The sequence below is a fragment of the Crinia signifera genome, chromosome 9 (genome assembly GCF_055691185.1).
Source record: "Crinia signifera chromosome 9, ASM5569118v1, whole genome shotgun sequence".
In the NCBI taxonomy this organism is placed as follows: Eukaryota; Metazoa; Chordata; class Amphibia; order Anura; family Myobatrachidae; genus Crinia; species Crinia signifera.
The window spans coordinates 12,809,875-12,826,697 of NC_139225.1; the positions used below are offsets into that span (position 1 = coordinate 12,809,875).

General features: G+C 43.8%; 1 protein-coding gene across 1 annotated transcript; it reads left to right on the forward strand.

Annotated features, from left to right (window-relative positions):
- Positions 1 to 221: 221 nt before the first annotated feature.
- TNFSF15 (TNF superfamily member 15) lies at positions 222 to 16,238 on the forward strand. The gene is made up of 4 exons (XM_083161043.1): positions 222 to 753; positions 5,424 to 5,451; positions 15,213 to 15,260; positions 15,677 to 16,238. The coding sequence occupies exons 1-4, from the start codon at positions 547 to 549 to the stop codon at positions 16,090 to 16,092; spliced, it is 699 nt and encodes a 232-aa protein (XP_083017169.1). The 5' UTR covers positions 222 to 546; the 3' UTR covers positions 16,093 to 16,238.
- The last annotated feature ends 585 nt before the right edge of the window (positions 16,239 to 16,823 follow it).

Consider the following 16,823-nt stretch of genomic DNA (forward strand, 5'->3'; position numbering starts at 1 on the left):
AAAAAGAGTCTCCTGCTCTACTTGCTTACATAACTTCTAGACCAAGCAATGAACCTGCAGCTGTGTAACACATGTATGCAGAAAACAATAGGTCCAGAAACCCCCCCCCCCCTAAATGAATGAAGCAATTACAGCTCCAGTAGTTCCCTTTGTGCAGTTTCACTCTCGGTCCACTCCGGATCCTGTGTGTGCCTGCTGCGGCACTCCTCCTGTCCCATTCCCCGCACAGCCCACACACACACACACACACACAGACACACAACCACAGCCTCATCTCCATAACTCCGCCTCCAGGGACTTTCCGATTCCCAAGATAAGGCAGAGCCGAGCATCGGGCTGTCGTAGTCCGGCAGCAGCATGGACGAAAGGAAGCAGCAGTATCGTCTGTAGGCGAGGAGGGGACACTCCCTGCAGGCAGGATGGGAGGAGGAGGAGGAGAGCAGCCGTCAGTGGATACAGAGTGGGAGCAGGGGCCCTATTTATGTCCCAGCACAGCAGCAGCCAGCACCATGCTGCAGCACAGGCTCTCCGGCTCCGGGACTGACCATGGAAGTGGAGATGGTGCGGGAAGGGGATTCCGTGACTCATTGTAACCAGGGCTTCCCCCATACTATGCAGCAGCAGCAGCAGGACAGGAGGATGATCAGGAGGCTGCAGTGGGCTGTCGCAGGCTGTGTGCTCTGCATGTGCGCTTGTATATGTCTCACAGGGTACCAGATATTTGGAGGGGACATTGCCTACAGGAAAGACCAGGTACTTCTGCATGACACTAGATCCCATGTGTAGAGAATGTCTTGTGCGAGTACTAGAGAGCGTTCTTCATAATAGTTTATGTGAGAAATGGGAACGGCGGGACCATTGGGTCGACCTAAAGATGGTCGACAGTCATTAGGTCGACACCACTAGGTCCACATACTGCAAGGTCGACATGGGACAAGGTCGACAGGTGTTAAGGTAGACACAAGCATTATATCAACATGGTCTAGGTCTACAGTTAAAACGTCAACATGGGGTTTTCACTGTTTTTTGACCCGGATGTTGACACAGTCGACATGGTCACAGAATTAAGTGCACCGCGTCCGCTCGCCATGCTTCTGGCACACTATTTTATTCTCCCACCACGCCCTAGTGGATGGTAGGGCATGAAATACCACCTGTCGGCACATGTCGGCTCAAAAAACAGTGAAAAACCCCATGTCGACCTTTTCGCGGTCGACCTAGACCATGTCGACCTAATGCTTGTGTCAACCTTAACAACTGTCGACCTTGTCCCATGTCGACCTAGACCTATGTCGACATAGTGGTGTCGACCTAATGATTGTCGACCATCTTTAGGTTGACCAACTGACCGTATCCCGAGAAATGATAGCGATGCCTTTCTTGAGAAATGGGACATTAGGAAAACGGGATCGAGGTGGTCAGTTGACGATGTCTACAGTTGCAGCCTTGCTCATCATGGCGCTAGATCGCTCTGCAGGTGCGTCATGTATGGCGCTACGCACTCACACACCGGTTTGCATTGCGGTCGCACTCACGGCCCATTAATAATACATTGGCCGGCAGACCAGGACCCTAAGAAACGGGTGCGGAAAGCGGGGAATAGTCAATAGGTTAACAGCATGTGATCGACATGGTAAAAAGGGCGACTCAAGCAAAACATCGATGTGGCTATGGGTTGACACATGAAATTGTTGACACAAGTTTTTTGTTGTTGTTGTTGTTGTTTTTTGTTTTCTGAACTTTAACATCCAGGCGGACTTTGTTTGGGAATGGCAGGGGGTGAACCAATTGGGCTTCCACATGCTCAGGTGTTGTCATTGACACGAAAAAAGGTCAAACTCATGTCGACCTTTCATGTGTCAACCTTTTGTCACTTTCAGACTTGTGCATGTCGCCCTTTTAATGTAGACATATACATTGTTGACCTAATATACCATACTTGGAAACTCCAACAATAGGAGAAGAATGAAAGAGTAAAGCAAACATCTGGCTGCTATGGACAGAATCGGTATGCAGTCATCAGTTCTACAGTGTCTAGGTCGACTTTGAAAAAGGTCGACATGAGTTTTTAATGATTTATTTTTGAGCCCACATGTCGAGAGGCGGTATTTCATTTCCTACCATCCACTCTGGCGTGGTGGGAGAATATAATACGCCCGAAGCACGGCGAGCAGGTGCGGGACACTTGGACGGTGTCCACACTGATCTGTGTTGACATAGATAACAAAAAAACATGAAAAACTCATGTCGACCTTTTGAATATCGACCTTTTCACTATGTGGAGCTTATGACTGCTGAGCTTTTGACCATGTCGACATTTTGATCCTGTTGACCAATAAGGGTCAACCTTTTGACTTTGGACCCTGACATTGTAGATCGAATATACCGTAACCGACAGCACCATGGTTTGGGATGCGGTCATTTAGGTCGTTAGTTCGACAATGTCTAGGTTGACAGTCAAAAGGTCGACATGGGGATTTTCACTGTTTTTTGAGCCGGCATGTGCCGACAGGCGGTATTTCATGCCCTACCATCCACTAGAGCGTGGTGGGAGAATAAAATAGTGTGCCGAGCGCAGCGAGCGATGCGAGGGGATGCGGAGCACTTGATACTGTGTCCATGTCGACTGTGTTGACAGGGATGCAGTTAAAATCCCGGCGGTCGGGATCCCGGCGTTCAGAATCCCGACGCCGGAATCCCGACCGCCGAAATACCGACACATTCTCCCTCCTGGGGTGTCCACGACACCCCTGGAGGGAGAATAAATTAGCGTGCCGAGCGTAGCGAGGCACCGGGCCCGCAAGGGGGGGCGATCCACGTCCCCCCCTTGTCGGCATTTCGGCTGTCGGGATTCCGGCGTCGGGATTCTGAACGCCGGGATCCCGACCGCCGGGATTCAATACTGAATCCTGTTGACATTCATGTCAAAAACAGTGAAAAACCCCATGTCGTCCTTTTCACTGTCAACATAAACATTGTCGAACTAATGACCTGTCGAATTAATGACCTTTCGACATATAACCATGTCTACCTTTACCCATGGCGACCTAGACCCATATCGACCTTTTCCCATGTCGATCTTATGGTGTCGACCTAATGACTGTCGACCATCATGCTGTAGGCCTAATGATCCCAACCCCATGGTTTACTGTTGCTTCTGGGTTGAGAAGCGTTTCAGTAATGTTGATTAATAATGTATATACAGTAGCATTCTGCGGGTAAAGTTTTAGGCACGTGTGGAACAAATGCTGCAAAGTGTGATTGCTTAAATAATAGAAGTGTTAATAGTTTATTTTTGTGAAGAGAAATCAAAATCGTATCAATATTTGATGTGACCGCCCTTTGCCTTCAAAACCGCATCAATTCTTGTGGGTACACTTGTGTAGTCAGGGACTTGGTAGGATTATAGACCGGTGGATCATGATTAAGCAATCCTACGAAGCATCGTCATTTTCATACACACTACAGTCACTGGGCCAGATTCTCTAAGCTGCAAAAGTGATAAAATGGAGAGTGATAAACAGCCAGCCAATCAGCCCCTGCCTGACATTTTTCAAACACAGTCTGTGACATGGCAGGTAGGAGCTGATTGGCTGGCTGTTTATCACTCTCCATTTTATCACTTTTGAAGCTTAGAGAATCTGGAACACTAACTGAAACAGAAACAGCTGTGTAGGCTAGTGCTAAAGCACTGTGTCTACTCCCGGTCAGCTCACTGGACATGCGTGAGATATCAGCAGGGACCGTGCTGTCCTAGCTGAGGTGAATGGGCAATGACTAGATCTCCCAACATGACCCATTCCAGGAGGGACAGGATGCTCTGTTCCTGGACTTCCATGCCAGCGGCAGTTGCAGGGCTGCCGCACAGTCCAAAATTCAGATTGGGGAGCCCCACCAACAGTGTGTTATATAGCGCAGCAGATTCCGTTACAGTGTCTTATATAGCGCAGCAGATTCCGTTACAGTGTCTTATATAGCGCAGCAGATTCCGTTACAGTGTCTTATATAGCGCAGCAGATTCCGTTACAGTGTCTTATATAGCGAAGCAGGTTCCGTTACAGTGTCTTATATAGCGCAGCAGATTCCGTTACAGTGTCTTATATAGCGCAGCAGATTCCGTTACAGTGTCTTATATAGCGCAGCAGATTCCGTTACAGTGTCTTATATAGCGCAGCAGATTCCGTTACAGTGTCTTATATAGTGCAGCAGATTCCATTACAGTTTCTTATATAGCGTAGCAGATTCTGTTACAGTGTCTTATATAGCGCAGCAGATTCCGTTACAGTGTCTTATATAGCGAAGCAGGTTCCGTTACAGTGTATTATATAGCGCAGCAGATTCCATTACAGCGTCTTATATAGCGCAGCAGATTCCGTTACAGTGTCTTATATAGCGCAGCAGATTCCGTTACAGTGTCTTATATAGCGAAGCAGATTCTGTTACAGTGTCTTATATAGCGAAGCAGATTCCGTTACAGTGTCTTATATAGTGCAAAAGATTCCGTTACAGCGTCTTATATAGCGCAGCAGATTCCGTTACAGTGTCTTATTTAGCGCAGCAGATTCCGTTACAGTGTCTTATATAGCGCAGCAGATTCCATTACAGCATCTTATATAGCGGAGCAGATTCCATTACAGTGTCTTATATAGTGCAGCAGATTCCGTTACAGCTTCTTATATAGTGCAGCAGATTCCGTTACAGTGTCTTATATAGCGCAGCAGGTTCCGTTACAGCGTCTTATATAGCGCAGCAGATTCCGTTACAGCGTCTTATATAGCGCAGCAGATTCCATTACAGCATCTTATATAGCGCAGCAGATTCCGTTACAGCGTCTTATATAGCGCAGCAGATTCCGTTACAGCGTCTTATATAGCGCAGCAGATTCCGTTACAGCGTCTTATATAGCGCAGCAGATTCCGTTACAGCGTCTTATATAGCGCAGCAGATTCCGTTACAGCGTCTTATATAGCGCAGCAGATTCCATTACAGCGTCTTATATAGCGCAGCAGATTCCGTTACAGCGTCTTATATAGCGCAGCAGATTCCGTTACAGCGTCTTATATAGCGCAGCAGATTCCGTTACAGCGTCTTATATAGCGCAGCAGATTCCGTTACAGTGTCTTATATAGCGCAGCAGGTTCCGTTACAGCGTCTTATATAGCGCAGCAGATTCCGTTACAGCGTCTTATATAGCGCAGCAGGTTCCGTTACAGCGTCTTATATAGCGCAGCAGATTCCGTTACAGCGTCTTATATAGCGCAGCATATTCCGTTACAGCGTCTTAGATGCAGGAGGGCCCTGCTCGCAAGCCTACAATCTATAGGGCATTGAAAATACTACCTGCAATCATTTGAACATTAGTTTGGGGAATATCGACTGATGAATGCATTTTGATTCCTTTTTTTTTTTTTTTTTTCTACCAGGTCCAAATTGAACCTTCCAAAAGAGTGGGTATGTGTCGAAAAACCTATATTTTAACTTCTTCATCTTTTGTCAAGCAGCGACATCATGTATGACAAGTTGTTAGTATCTGACTGCTAGGCCAGAAAATAAAATGACCATGTTTTAGTGACACAGGTGTACTGGAGAAAGTAGGCTGTTGCTGGTTATGCTACCCATACACTTGTGCAATTGCATTGGGCGGGATATCGGGTTCCATTTCCCTTGCAGCTCATAAATCGCGTTGATAATGCTTTTTTGGTGTACAATTATGCATACAATTATGTGACTTATCAATTGCCCCTTGTGATATAAAAAAATTGGACGGGATCGCAAGATTGAAAGCGATTGCATCGAATGCTGTAAAAAAACCACACCAGATTATCGAACAGACCTGTGCGCAGTGGGTGGAAGAGGAGTGGCCAGGAAGCAGAAATCTTCAGGAATCGAAAGTCGCAGTTCAAAAAATCGAATTCTTTCAAACGAGCGTTCGACCGCACGTACAATTCGATAAGTATTCTGTGCAGAACACGAGATTCGATCGGCGTGCACAAGCATCGCATGGTACACAAAATGTGCATACAATCATTCGATTTATCGTACAGATGTGGTCGAAATCGAATGATTGCATGCATTATCTCACAAGTGTATGGGCAGCGTTAGTGTGACATGCCTGACTAGACCTGGCATATTATATCAGTGTTTGGGTTGCACCACTGAATAATTAACATTTCTGTCTGTAAATAATCCGATTGCTGATTTATTGATTGTCAGTACGTTGTCACTTTAACAGAGTTCTTGTAGGGATAAACACCCTTTATTCTAATTTTTTATATATATGCTTTTTAGTTGTTTTGCATTTGTGCCTATCTCCACCCGATTCATTGAAGTGTATAAATCTCACAATAGTCAGAGGGAAAGTGCCTGTGGCTAGTCATGTGTGATATTAGTGGATGTTTCTAGGGTATTTTTGGATCAGGCAGCTTCCTAAATCAGGCATGTCCAAACTGCGGCCCTCCAGCTGTGGTGAAACTACAAATCCCATCATGCCTTGCCACAGGTTTGCCATTAGGGAATGCTAGAACTGTGGCAAGGCATGATGGGACTTGTAGTATCACAACAGCTGGAGAGCCATAGTTTGAACATGCCTAAATTAAAACAGTGATAGACATACTAATGATCTAAGCAAGGCCTGGACAATCTGTGCTGCACTGCTCACTGCAGGTGGGGCAGATGTAACATGTGCAGAGAGCGTTCGATTTTGGGGGAGTTCTTTTGTTTCTGTGCAGGGTAAATAATGGATGCTTTATTCTTACACTGCAATTTAGATTTCAGTTTGAACACACCCCAGCTAAAGAGCCAAATTCAGTGCCGCTGGCGAGGGGTTTTGTTACGGCGATTTCCTCACCGAAAATAAGCCATCCTCGCCGTGAAACCCCCATTTTGTGGCGGCCCTCATCATGTTAATGGCCACAATTGCGTTAAGTGAGGACACATCTGTATCATTTCCTAAATACTTGAAGATTTAGGGCCTTATTCTGGTTCACTCTTTAAGGCAAATTCCTTCTCAAATGGACAAAACCATGTGCACTGCAGGGGGGGGGGGCAGATGTAACATGTGCAGAGAGAATTAGATTTGGGTGAGTTATTTTGTTTCTGTGCAGGGAAAATACTGACTGTGTTATTTTTACACTGCACTATAGATCTCACTTTGAAGAAAAACCCCACCCAAGTCTAACTCTCTCTGCACATGTTACATCTACCCCACCTGCAATGCACATGGTTTTGTCCATTTGAGAAGGAATTTGCCTCTAAGAGTGAACCAGAATAAGGCCCTTACTGATAACATACATTTAGTAAGTTTGATGTATCAATATATGTTTTCAAAGCGTAATCCTCAAGGCACACTAACGGTTACATTTACTAAGATGGGCGTTCTATTGAAGATGAGATATTCCCCACAATCCTACTTGTTATTTTATTAGCATCTTCTAGAACAGTGGTTCCCAACCTTTTTTCTCTCCTGTATCCGTCAATTAGGCTTTTCATTTATGAGTACCCCCTCCGATTAATTTGAAATATCCACATTACTTACAAGGGGAGTGGACATGAGCGGTTTGCAAATCCTTATGCGTGTCCTTATATTAAGGAGTAGCGGAGTAGTAGGGGATGCGGTCAATTGGTCTACAGCATGATGGTCGACAGTCACTAGGTCGACACCATTAGGTCGACATGGGTCTAGGTTGACATGGTTCTAGGTCGAAAGGTCATTAGTTCGACAGGTTGTTAGTTCGACAGTGTCTAGGTCGACAGTCAAAAGGTCGACATGGGGGTTTTCACTGTTTTTTGAGCCGACATGAGCTGGGAGGCGGTATTTCATGCCCTACCATCCACTAGGGCGTGGCCGGAGAATTAAATAGTGTGCCGAGCGTAGCGAGGGGATGCGGTGCACTTTAAACTGTATCCATGTCGACTGTGTTGACATTCAGTTAAAAAAACAGTGAAAAATCCATGTCGCCTAGACATTGTCGAACTAATGACCTTTCTACCTATAACCATGTCGACCTTTTCCCATGTCGACCTTTCCCCATGTCAACCTTTTCCCATGTCGACCTAATGACTGTCGACCATCATGCTGTAGACAAAATGATCCCAACCCAGTAGTAGTGTGCGGTCAGGAATCGGTGTCCTCTGTTTCTGGCCGCTGGCTTTGTAATGCCTCCGGGTTACCACTAACGCCCGTAGGATTAATGCCGCTACTTCTTCCAGCTGATGTGTTGGCAGAGTATATAGCGGTGCTTGTGGTGTTGTTAGACGACACATGTTTTTGGAAGCTTAACCAGGAATGTGCTTTATTTGTAGTAATGAACACAGAGTTAACAGTCAGTAAAGGGTTAACTTGCAGGTATCAGAATATTAGATGTCAGGTTGCCACATTTAAGTGGCTAATAGCAGGCCTGCACACTGTGTAAATACATTTTCTCATATGCTTTTTCAAGAGAAAATTTATAATTTTTAGAGAGGACCCCTATATTTAATTTGAGATCTGGGGGGTGCTGTACCCAACAGTCATTGACTGAGCATTTTATACAAAGAAGAAAGAAAGAGACTGTTTTATGGGACGCACACTAATACAATTAAAGTAAAACTTAACTTTTAATAATTTTATTTTCAAATTCCCTTTTAATAGTTTGAGGGAAATAGTAGTGAAATAAAGAAGTTAAAATCACGGACACACACAAAGCCACATAAAACATACACTCCCCAAATCCGCATGCACCCTTAATAGGTATGCAGTGCTACCATTTCAGCTAATCACTACAATGGGTTAAAGTAATGCTTAATACATATTTCCAGTAAACAATCTTCCTACACGTGTTTCACTAAACAGCTTTCTCAAGGCCAACCTCAAGGTTGGCCTTGAGAAAGCTGTTTAGTGAAACACGTGTAGGAAGATTGTTTACTGGAAATATGTATTAAGCATTACTTTAACCCATTGTAGTGATTAGCTGAAATGGTAGCACTGCATACCTATTAAGGGTGCAGGCGGATTTGGGGAGACGGATAGGTAGCAGCATCATAGAAGACAAGCTGCACCTATAAAGTTAGGTTATTTGTTTGTAACAACCTGCTAGACAAGTGACTGTTATAGTGACCCGAACATGACCTATTATAGTGATGTGAATTTTTCTAACTAGCTAAAACCACCACCAGGTGGCAGCTGAGCATTGTTGAATCATATTCTGATTCCAATAAATTCACATAAATAATCACTGTATGTTCAGGAGCTGAAATCTCCCCATTCTAAATATCACTAGATAATTAAGCCAATTCAGGCTATAAGTGATTAAGTGTATCCCTACAAGGGTGTGCTAAAATAAATACAATATTCTCCAGTGACATATCGTTGTGGTTTTAAATACACCCTCTTATTTTTCGAGCACCATATATGTGTGTATGTTTTATGTGGCTTTGTGTGTGTCCGTGATTTTAACTTCTTTATTTCACTACTATTTCCCTCAAACTATTAAAAGGGAATTTGAAAATAAAATTATTAAAAGTTAAGTTTTACTTTAATTGTATTAGTGTGCGTCCCATAAAACAGTCTCTTTCTTTCTTCTTTGTATAAAAGGTATCAGAATATAGCAGATATATAACCGGCAGGTGTACAACAGGGTGTTTGGTACAGGTACACAGAAGAACATGACATTTTTTTCGTAGTCATACCTGTAACCGAAAAATATAAGTTCGGAGAAGCAAACAGGGAAAAACAAATCAACATTAAATCACATTCAGGGCCACGGTTCTTTAAGAGTGTACTTTCCGAGTATGTCGACAGTCCTTTTGTCAACATGTCGGCAAAGTTTTCTTCACTTGCGATCCGCAGTTGTCTCCCAGGATCTATCACAAAATAGTTTTCCTGACTCACTTCATGTGCGATGTCGGGGTGAGTCCCAATACTTGCGTAGATCAAACTACCAACTGGAAAGTCTGGCGTCTCCTCTATCTCACCCTGGATAGTTGATGACATGGCTTCGGCCATTTCTGTACTTGTCATGGGGAGGTTTCACTGATTTTGCGTAAATTTCTTCCATCAATTCCCCATTTTGGAATGTAGAGTTAAAGTGGGACTGGTATTGCAGTAGATTATGTGGAGTGGCAATGGCAATCTCAAATCTCAGGGGGCTGTATTTTGTGACTGGTAAATAGATTTCTCCGTATCAATATCTGGCTTTTGGGCGTATCCCTCGGCAACAGGGTGGTCTTTGTAACGGGCAATTATCCCATCTGCATTCAACTTCTTGCAGAAGACCTATTTGTTTTTTATCGGTTTACGGTTACGTGGCCTATCGTCTATAGTCCATGTATTGTTTCCATACAGCGCTAACAGCTCTGTATCAATTGTGGACTTCCACTCTGTCCAATCACTGCTTTGCTGCTTCTTGGATGTTTTAAGGTTCACATTAAGCTATATTTACATACTCCTCGCTGTATCACTTAGCGGGAACGCCTTTGTTACTTCTCATGGACACTCTGTTCCCAGATTGGTTTTCCACTTTTACAGTCTCTGTTTAAGACATGCTTTCTGCTGCCGGTACATCCAACAATATCCCACTTCCATCGGACCACACACAACGTCAGTGTGCACTAAAGCTAGCAGTGTTTTTGCTCTACAGACAGACTTGGGAAATGGGTTGCGAGTTTTCTTCCCTTTTATGCAGCTCCTGCATGCAGGTCTTTAAGCGTTGCTCACAGTGATTCCTGTTACCATTCCATCCATTAGTTTTTGGACGTTGTCATATACCAGATGACCTAAGTGTTTGTGCCACAGCTCCATTGATTCGCTGTTGGCTGAGATCGTCATTGCTGAACATTCCTCTGTGTCCAGGACATACAGTTGGTTGCATCAGGTTGCTGGAGCAATTACAGTTCCTCTTTTGTTATGCACCGAACACCTGCCTTTTGCAAATTAGACTCTGTAACCTTTTTCTCCAACACAATGATGGCGATGAAGTTACTTCCCAAATCAGGCACAAACAATCCATTTTGGATGTATGTAACAACTGTTTCTCCTCCAATTCTTAGACATACTGTGATTGGCCCAGCTTGTAATGCAGTAAGGACCTTGTTTCCGATCCCTCAAACTGTAGTGGGTTCACACGGTGTCAAAGAATTGAACCAATGTTCATTGCAGCTAAAATGCCTAGTGGCTCCCGAGTCCATGTACCAGCAATCCTTCCTGTAGTTGTCGCTACATTCAGTGTTGACTCGTCTTGCTGCTTCTGCGCACCACTGGTATTTTTCTTTCTGTAATCTAAAGCTTTGTGTCATATCTTGTGATATACAAAAGTTGTGCTTCTTCGGTTTTGCGCCCTTTACGACCAAAGCAGAACCCTCAGTTATGGTTTTTCTGGGAATATGCTCCTGGAACTGCAGTAGATTGGCTCTTCCAATTTCAGCTGTTAGCTTGGTGTCGTTTGACTCTAAGGCAACCAATAAGGGGTGCTGGACAGTTTTCTGATAGTCGGAATCCCTAAAGTCATTACCCCGACGTCGGGATCCCGACAGTTAAAACCCCAACACTTGAGGTCCCGACGGCCACCGGCTAATCTCCCTCGTGGGGGTCCACGACCCCCATAGAGGGAGCATAGAACAGTTGGCGAGCGCAGCAAGCCACCGTGCCCGCAGCGTGGCGAGCACAGCGAGCCCGCAAGGGGCTTTGTTGCGCTCGCGATGCTGTCTGAGTCCGGCCAGTCAGGATACCGATGTCGGGCTATATACCTCACCCCTAATCAGATGTCAAATTCTGCCGTCAGATTCTGCAGCATCACCATCGCTACTTCCTCATCCACCTCTGCCCCCAAAGATGCCAAATGCTGAGCTATCGATAAGATTTTATCAATGTAGTCGATCATGTCCTTGCAGGCACTCAACTTTGTTTCATACAGCATGCAAAATTTGAAATGGATGTTTGCTAAATAGCGCACAACAAGGCATGCAGCAAGTGGTAACGAAGTGCCTTTTGTGGTGGCACATGCAATAACAGGTGAACAGAGAGGCTGATGCTGCTTGCAAAAGGAGATAGGTGCAGAGTGTATCTCTACCAATAAGATGATCACTGATTTCTGAAGGCAGTGTGGTTAGCTCCCAATGGTTGGGCAAAAACATGAGGAGATGCTGATGACACTGCAGATGGAACCAGAAGTGACGTGACATGGTTCATCTCTACAGCAGCGGGAGACTCCACCATCGGGAGACTTCTCCCTCTTCTTCCACCATTGCCAATGTTATTTTTAAGTGCCCCAACTGGTCTGCAGAGTACCCCAGGGGGACAAGAGGCCCAGGTTGGGAACCACTGATCTCGAAAATAATAGATACAGGGCCACATGCACTCTGCTTCAAAAGTGATACAATGGAGAAGTGATAAACAGCCAGCCAATCAGCTCCTGCCTGACATGTCACAGACTGTGTTTGAAAAATGTCAGGCAGGATCTGATTGGTTTGTTGTTTATCTCTCTCCATTTTATCACTTTTGAAGCTTAGTGCATCTGGTCCAGATAAGGGGGTTATTTTGGTTCACTCTTTCTGACAAATTCCTTCTTAGATGGACAAAACCATGTGCACTGCAGGTGGGGCAGATGTAACTTGTGCAAAGAGAATAAGATTTGGGTGGGGTTTTACTTCAAAGTGAGATCTATATTGTAGTGTGAAAATAAACAGTCAGTATTTCCCTGCACAGAAACTAAATAACTCACCCAAATCTAATTCTCTCTGCACATGTTACATCTGCCCCCTGCAGTGCACATGGGGCCTTATTCTAGTTCACTCTTAGAGGCAAATTCCTTCTTAGCTGGACAAAACCATATGCACTACAGGGGGGCAGATGTAAAATGTGCAGAGAAAATTAGCTTTGGGAGAGTTATTTTGTTTCTGTGCAGGGAAAATACTGACTGCTTTATTTTTACACTGCAATATAGATCTCACTTTGAAGTAAAACCCCACCCAAATCTAACTCTCTCTGCACAAGTAAAATCTACCCCACCTGCAGTGCACATGGTTTTGTCCATCTAAGAAGGATTTTGTCAGAAAGAGTGAACCAAAATAACCCCCTAAATTTGGTTTCCCATCCCATCCCAACCATCCCATCTTCAATAGAATGCCCATCTTAGTAAATTGACCCCTAACAGTCCAGGTGGTATGTGTATTATTGTCCAGTATATCATTAATCTTTATGGTCTTTATCACTAGATCAGAATCCGCAGTGTGCCTGCTATAAGCCTTGTCACATAAGTACAGTAAAGTACAAGGTTCACATGCAGTGTATTAGTGCTGAATGCATTTATATACATTATGTATTCTTCCAAAAATCAAGCGCTACAGAGCTTTGCTCATTCCCTCTTGCTCTACATGGGCCGCTAAATCAAAGTGAAAATTCCTCACGAGGCTTGTTTTGGTTTCCAGTATAAAATGCGGCCCCAGGGTCCGTAGTCTGGACTGGTATAAAAAGCATGGGATTATTACTAATCAGCATGCCGGTCTTAATGAAAATGACTCAGAGTTGGAGTTGTTATGTATATAAAAAAAAACATTATTATTTTTATTGTTCTTATTATTATCATCATTTATTTATATGGCGCCACAAGGGTTCAGCGGCGCCTAACAGTACATAAATGAGTAAAATAAAAATTGATTGAAATACAGGTTAAGTATCCCGTATCCGTATATACAAAAAACAAAATATTCCAAAAAAACTTGGTTTTTCTGAATATTTCGGGTTTTTTTTTTTGTTTGTTGTCCCCCCTTGCTCCTTTTCTCATACCACATCCCCTGGCATCCACTGCAGGCTTCAGGATCCTCTTCAGCGGCATCTCCGGTCCCAGGGGGGCATTGCGCAAGTGCACGGGTGTGCTGGTGACGTCGCCGGTGTGTCTGTAAACTCACGAAATGCACCCCCTGGGACCTGGGGTCGATCCTGAAGGTTGCTGTGGATGCCGGGGGACCAGGTAAGTATAGTAAAAAAAAAAATATTCCAAAAACTGGAAAAAAATCCTTATCCGAAATGCTCGTGGTCAGGAATATATCGGATAAGGGATCTAAAATCCTGATTCACAAATGTATTCTTCATTGTAAAAATAAAAATCCACAGTAGATTTTGGTACCCCCTACCACAGAATGACACAAGAATTAATTAATCAATCTGCATTAGTGTGTGTGTGTGTGTGGGGGGGGGGGGGGGGGAGGATGATGTGAGTTTCCATTCATTTCAATGAACATTGTGCAAAACACACTTAAGATAATAGGCAATTGTTAAGAATGGGTTAGTAATATTATTGGGAAAAACACTGTTTATACTCCTGCTAACCCCAGTAGATATGTGTGGAATGTTCTTGTATAGAGAGAAGTAGACTTTAGGCCGTATTCAATGCATTTTGCGAGCTGTGACAGCCAGCAGTGCTGACTGCTGGCTGTCACAGCTCGCGCGGTCAGTATTCAACTGCACATGCCGTTCCCACCTCTCTGGGTTTTAACAGCGACTTGGAAATGACATGTGCGACTGCCAAAATAGTGAGGCTCGTGGCTAAATGCAGCAGGCTCCTCTGGCAGCGAGGATTCCCAGGGAACGTTAAATACGGTAAGTGGCCGGCGTGGGGGTTAAACAGCGACGGTTGCTTGTTTTCGGTAAACCTCGCCGGCCGCATTGAATACGGCCCTTTAAGTTCAGTGACATATTTTAGATGGAAATGGAGTAAGTAGCATCCAAAAAAAAGTGCCTCTTTAAAATGCCTCTATAATTACAGCTGAAGGGTTTGGCCAAACCTTTGTAATTGAAGTAAACTCTCTAAAGGCCTGATACTGCTGGATACACTTTAATGGTATCTACCACCTTATAAGTAAAGTGGTATAATCAATACCTCATTTAGGGGCAGATTTATTAACCTATGTGAAGTGATAAAGTGTCTGGTTTTTATCACCGGCCAATCAGTTCCTAACTGTGAAGTTACAGGCTTGGTTTGGAAAATGACAGGTAGGAACTGATTGGCCGGTGATAAAAACCATGCACTTTATCACTTCACCAAGCTTAATAAATCTGCCCCTTAGTGGCATATTAATTGGTTTGCAGCAACACTCGTCCTACAGAAGCCTCCCCGGCAAGCACAGTTTCCAAGATTTTTATCAAGAATTATATGACCGATTACAGTAGCCATGGATTTCTGAGCACCTATTATCAATATTATTGTTCTACTGATGAGTTTTATTATTTTATTTTTAAGGAATGGCCCATAATAATCCTACCAGAAAACCCAGTGCTCATCTGACAGGTAAGAATTATTTGCATAGCTTCAGATATGGTGGGTGGGGGGTTAATTAAATCTCCCGACACTTTTCCTGATGGGGGAAATAGCAGCGGGGCCCTATTCAATGCTGCCTTCCGCGACAGCATTGAACAGGGATCTCGGCAGAACAATCTCAACTTTACAAGCAGTCGGGCCTGTTCTGCCGAGAACGGACGGGAATTGTCGAGCTCCCGGCCGCAGTTTCTCTTGGTCACGCCCCCTTTTCGGTGCTCGGCAGGCAGGACATTGAATCCCGCCTGTGGAATCACTACCGAGCCAGCCGAGAACGGGACAGGGTCACGTGTGTGTGTGTGTGTGTGTGTGTGTGTGTGTGTGTGTGTGTGTGTGTGTGTGTGTGTGTGAAGTAAACATATATATATATAATTTTGTTTCTCTCTCAGGTACAAAACAGAATGACTCAAATTCTCAGACTCTACATTGGGAAGTCAAACAAGGACTGGCGTTTATCCGAGACGGAATGCGATATGTGAACAATTCTATCGAAATCCCAATGAATGGGTATTATTTTGTGTACTCTAAAGTGTCCTTCCGTTCTGAATGCAATAAAAAGCGGTCTGTAACTTTGAGTATCTTAAAATCAAATAACGAGTATCCTATTCCTGATGTTCTTCTAAGCGAAGTATCATATTGTGAAGATCATCGTTTCCATCCCATCTATTTCGGTAGCCTTTTTCTGCTAAAGAACGGTGATCAGTTGAAGGTAAATGTGACTATGATCAAAAAAGTTGAACAAACTGAACACAAGACTTTCTTTGGTGTGTTCTTGGTGTACGATAGTTCTGGATTACCACTGTGAATAGACCATCTAGACCCGCTATCTTTACAAACTTTATTAATGTTACTTTGTAAACGACGTATCTTAAAGTGTAAATCAAAATGGCTTAGTACAAACTTAATACCATGCATAGCACTATCAAATAAATGTCCTGCCTTGCAAAATTCCACGAGGAATTCCGAAATGATTTACTAGTCCTTCACTAACATAAGCTGGCGTTAAGGGTAATGCTTTTACACGTTTTATAGTCAGCCGTTAAGGTTTGCTGCCATGCAGCATTAAGTTACATTACTGTTGTATACTGTTGTATAGCTCATGTTTCTCAATTTCAAGTTCAGCACACTTTATGGCTTCCCAACTACCCTCACTCCCAAGCTAATTTTTTTCCCCTTGTTTTCTGTAATTCCTTAGAAAATGTCCCAACATTGCTCCTGTGCATAGGGCATAGCGATAGAGATGGTTATTCATACTTTACCATCCAAGTGGGCATAGATTGAGAATATATATGTTGACATAGACACAAAATAATATGAAACTTATTTCAACCATGTCCATGTTGACCATCTGCCAATGTCAACCATTCTTAGGTGCTGACTTAGTGACCGTCGACTTAGACACTGTCTATCGTCTTTAACGTAACCGCAGCAGATAATGATGCTGAAATCTTTTTGTAAACCACTTTTTTTAAACTGTCAATTAAAACGTTAAAACTCTTTAACATTTTTTGTCTGGTAATGATGTTTTCCAAGTTG

Bases quoted from the DNA above. Each gene is read 5' to 3' on its own strand.
- TNFSF15 (XM_083161043.1), top strand. From the start codon at position 547: ATGGAAGTGGAGATGGTGCGGGAAGGGGATTCCGTGACTCATTGTAAC. The intron at 5,452-15,212 runs GTATGTGTCGAA...TTTATTTTTAAG, and splicing joins TGAACCTTCCAAAAGAGTGG to GAATGGCCCATAATAATCCT. The intron at 15,261-15,676 runs GTAAGAATTATT...TTTCTCTCTCAG, and splicing joins ACCCAGTGCTCATCTGACAG to GTACAAAACAGAATGACTCA.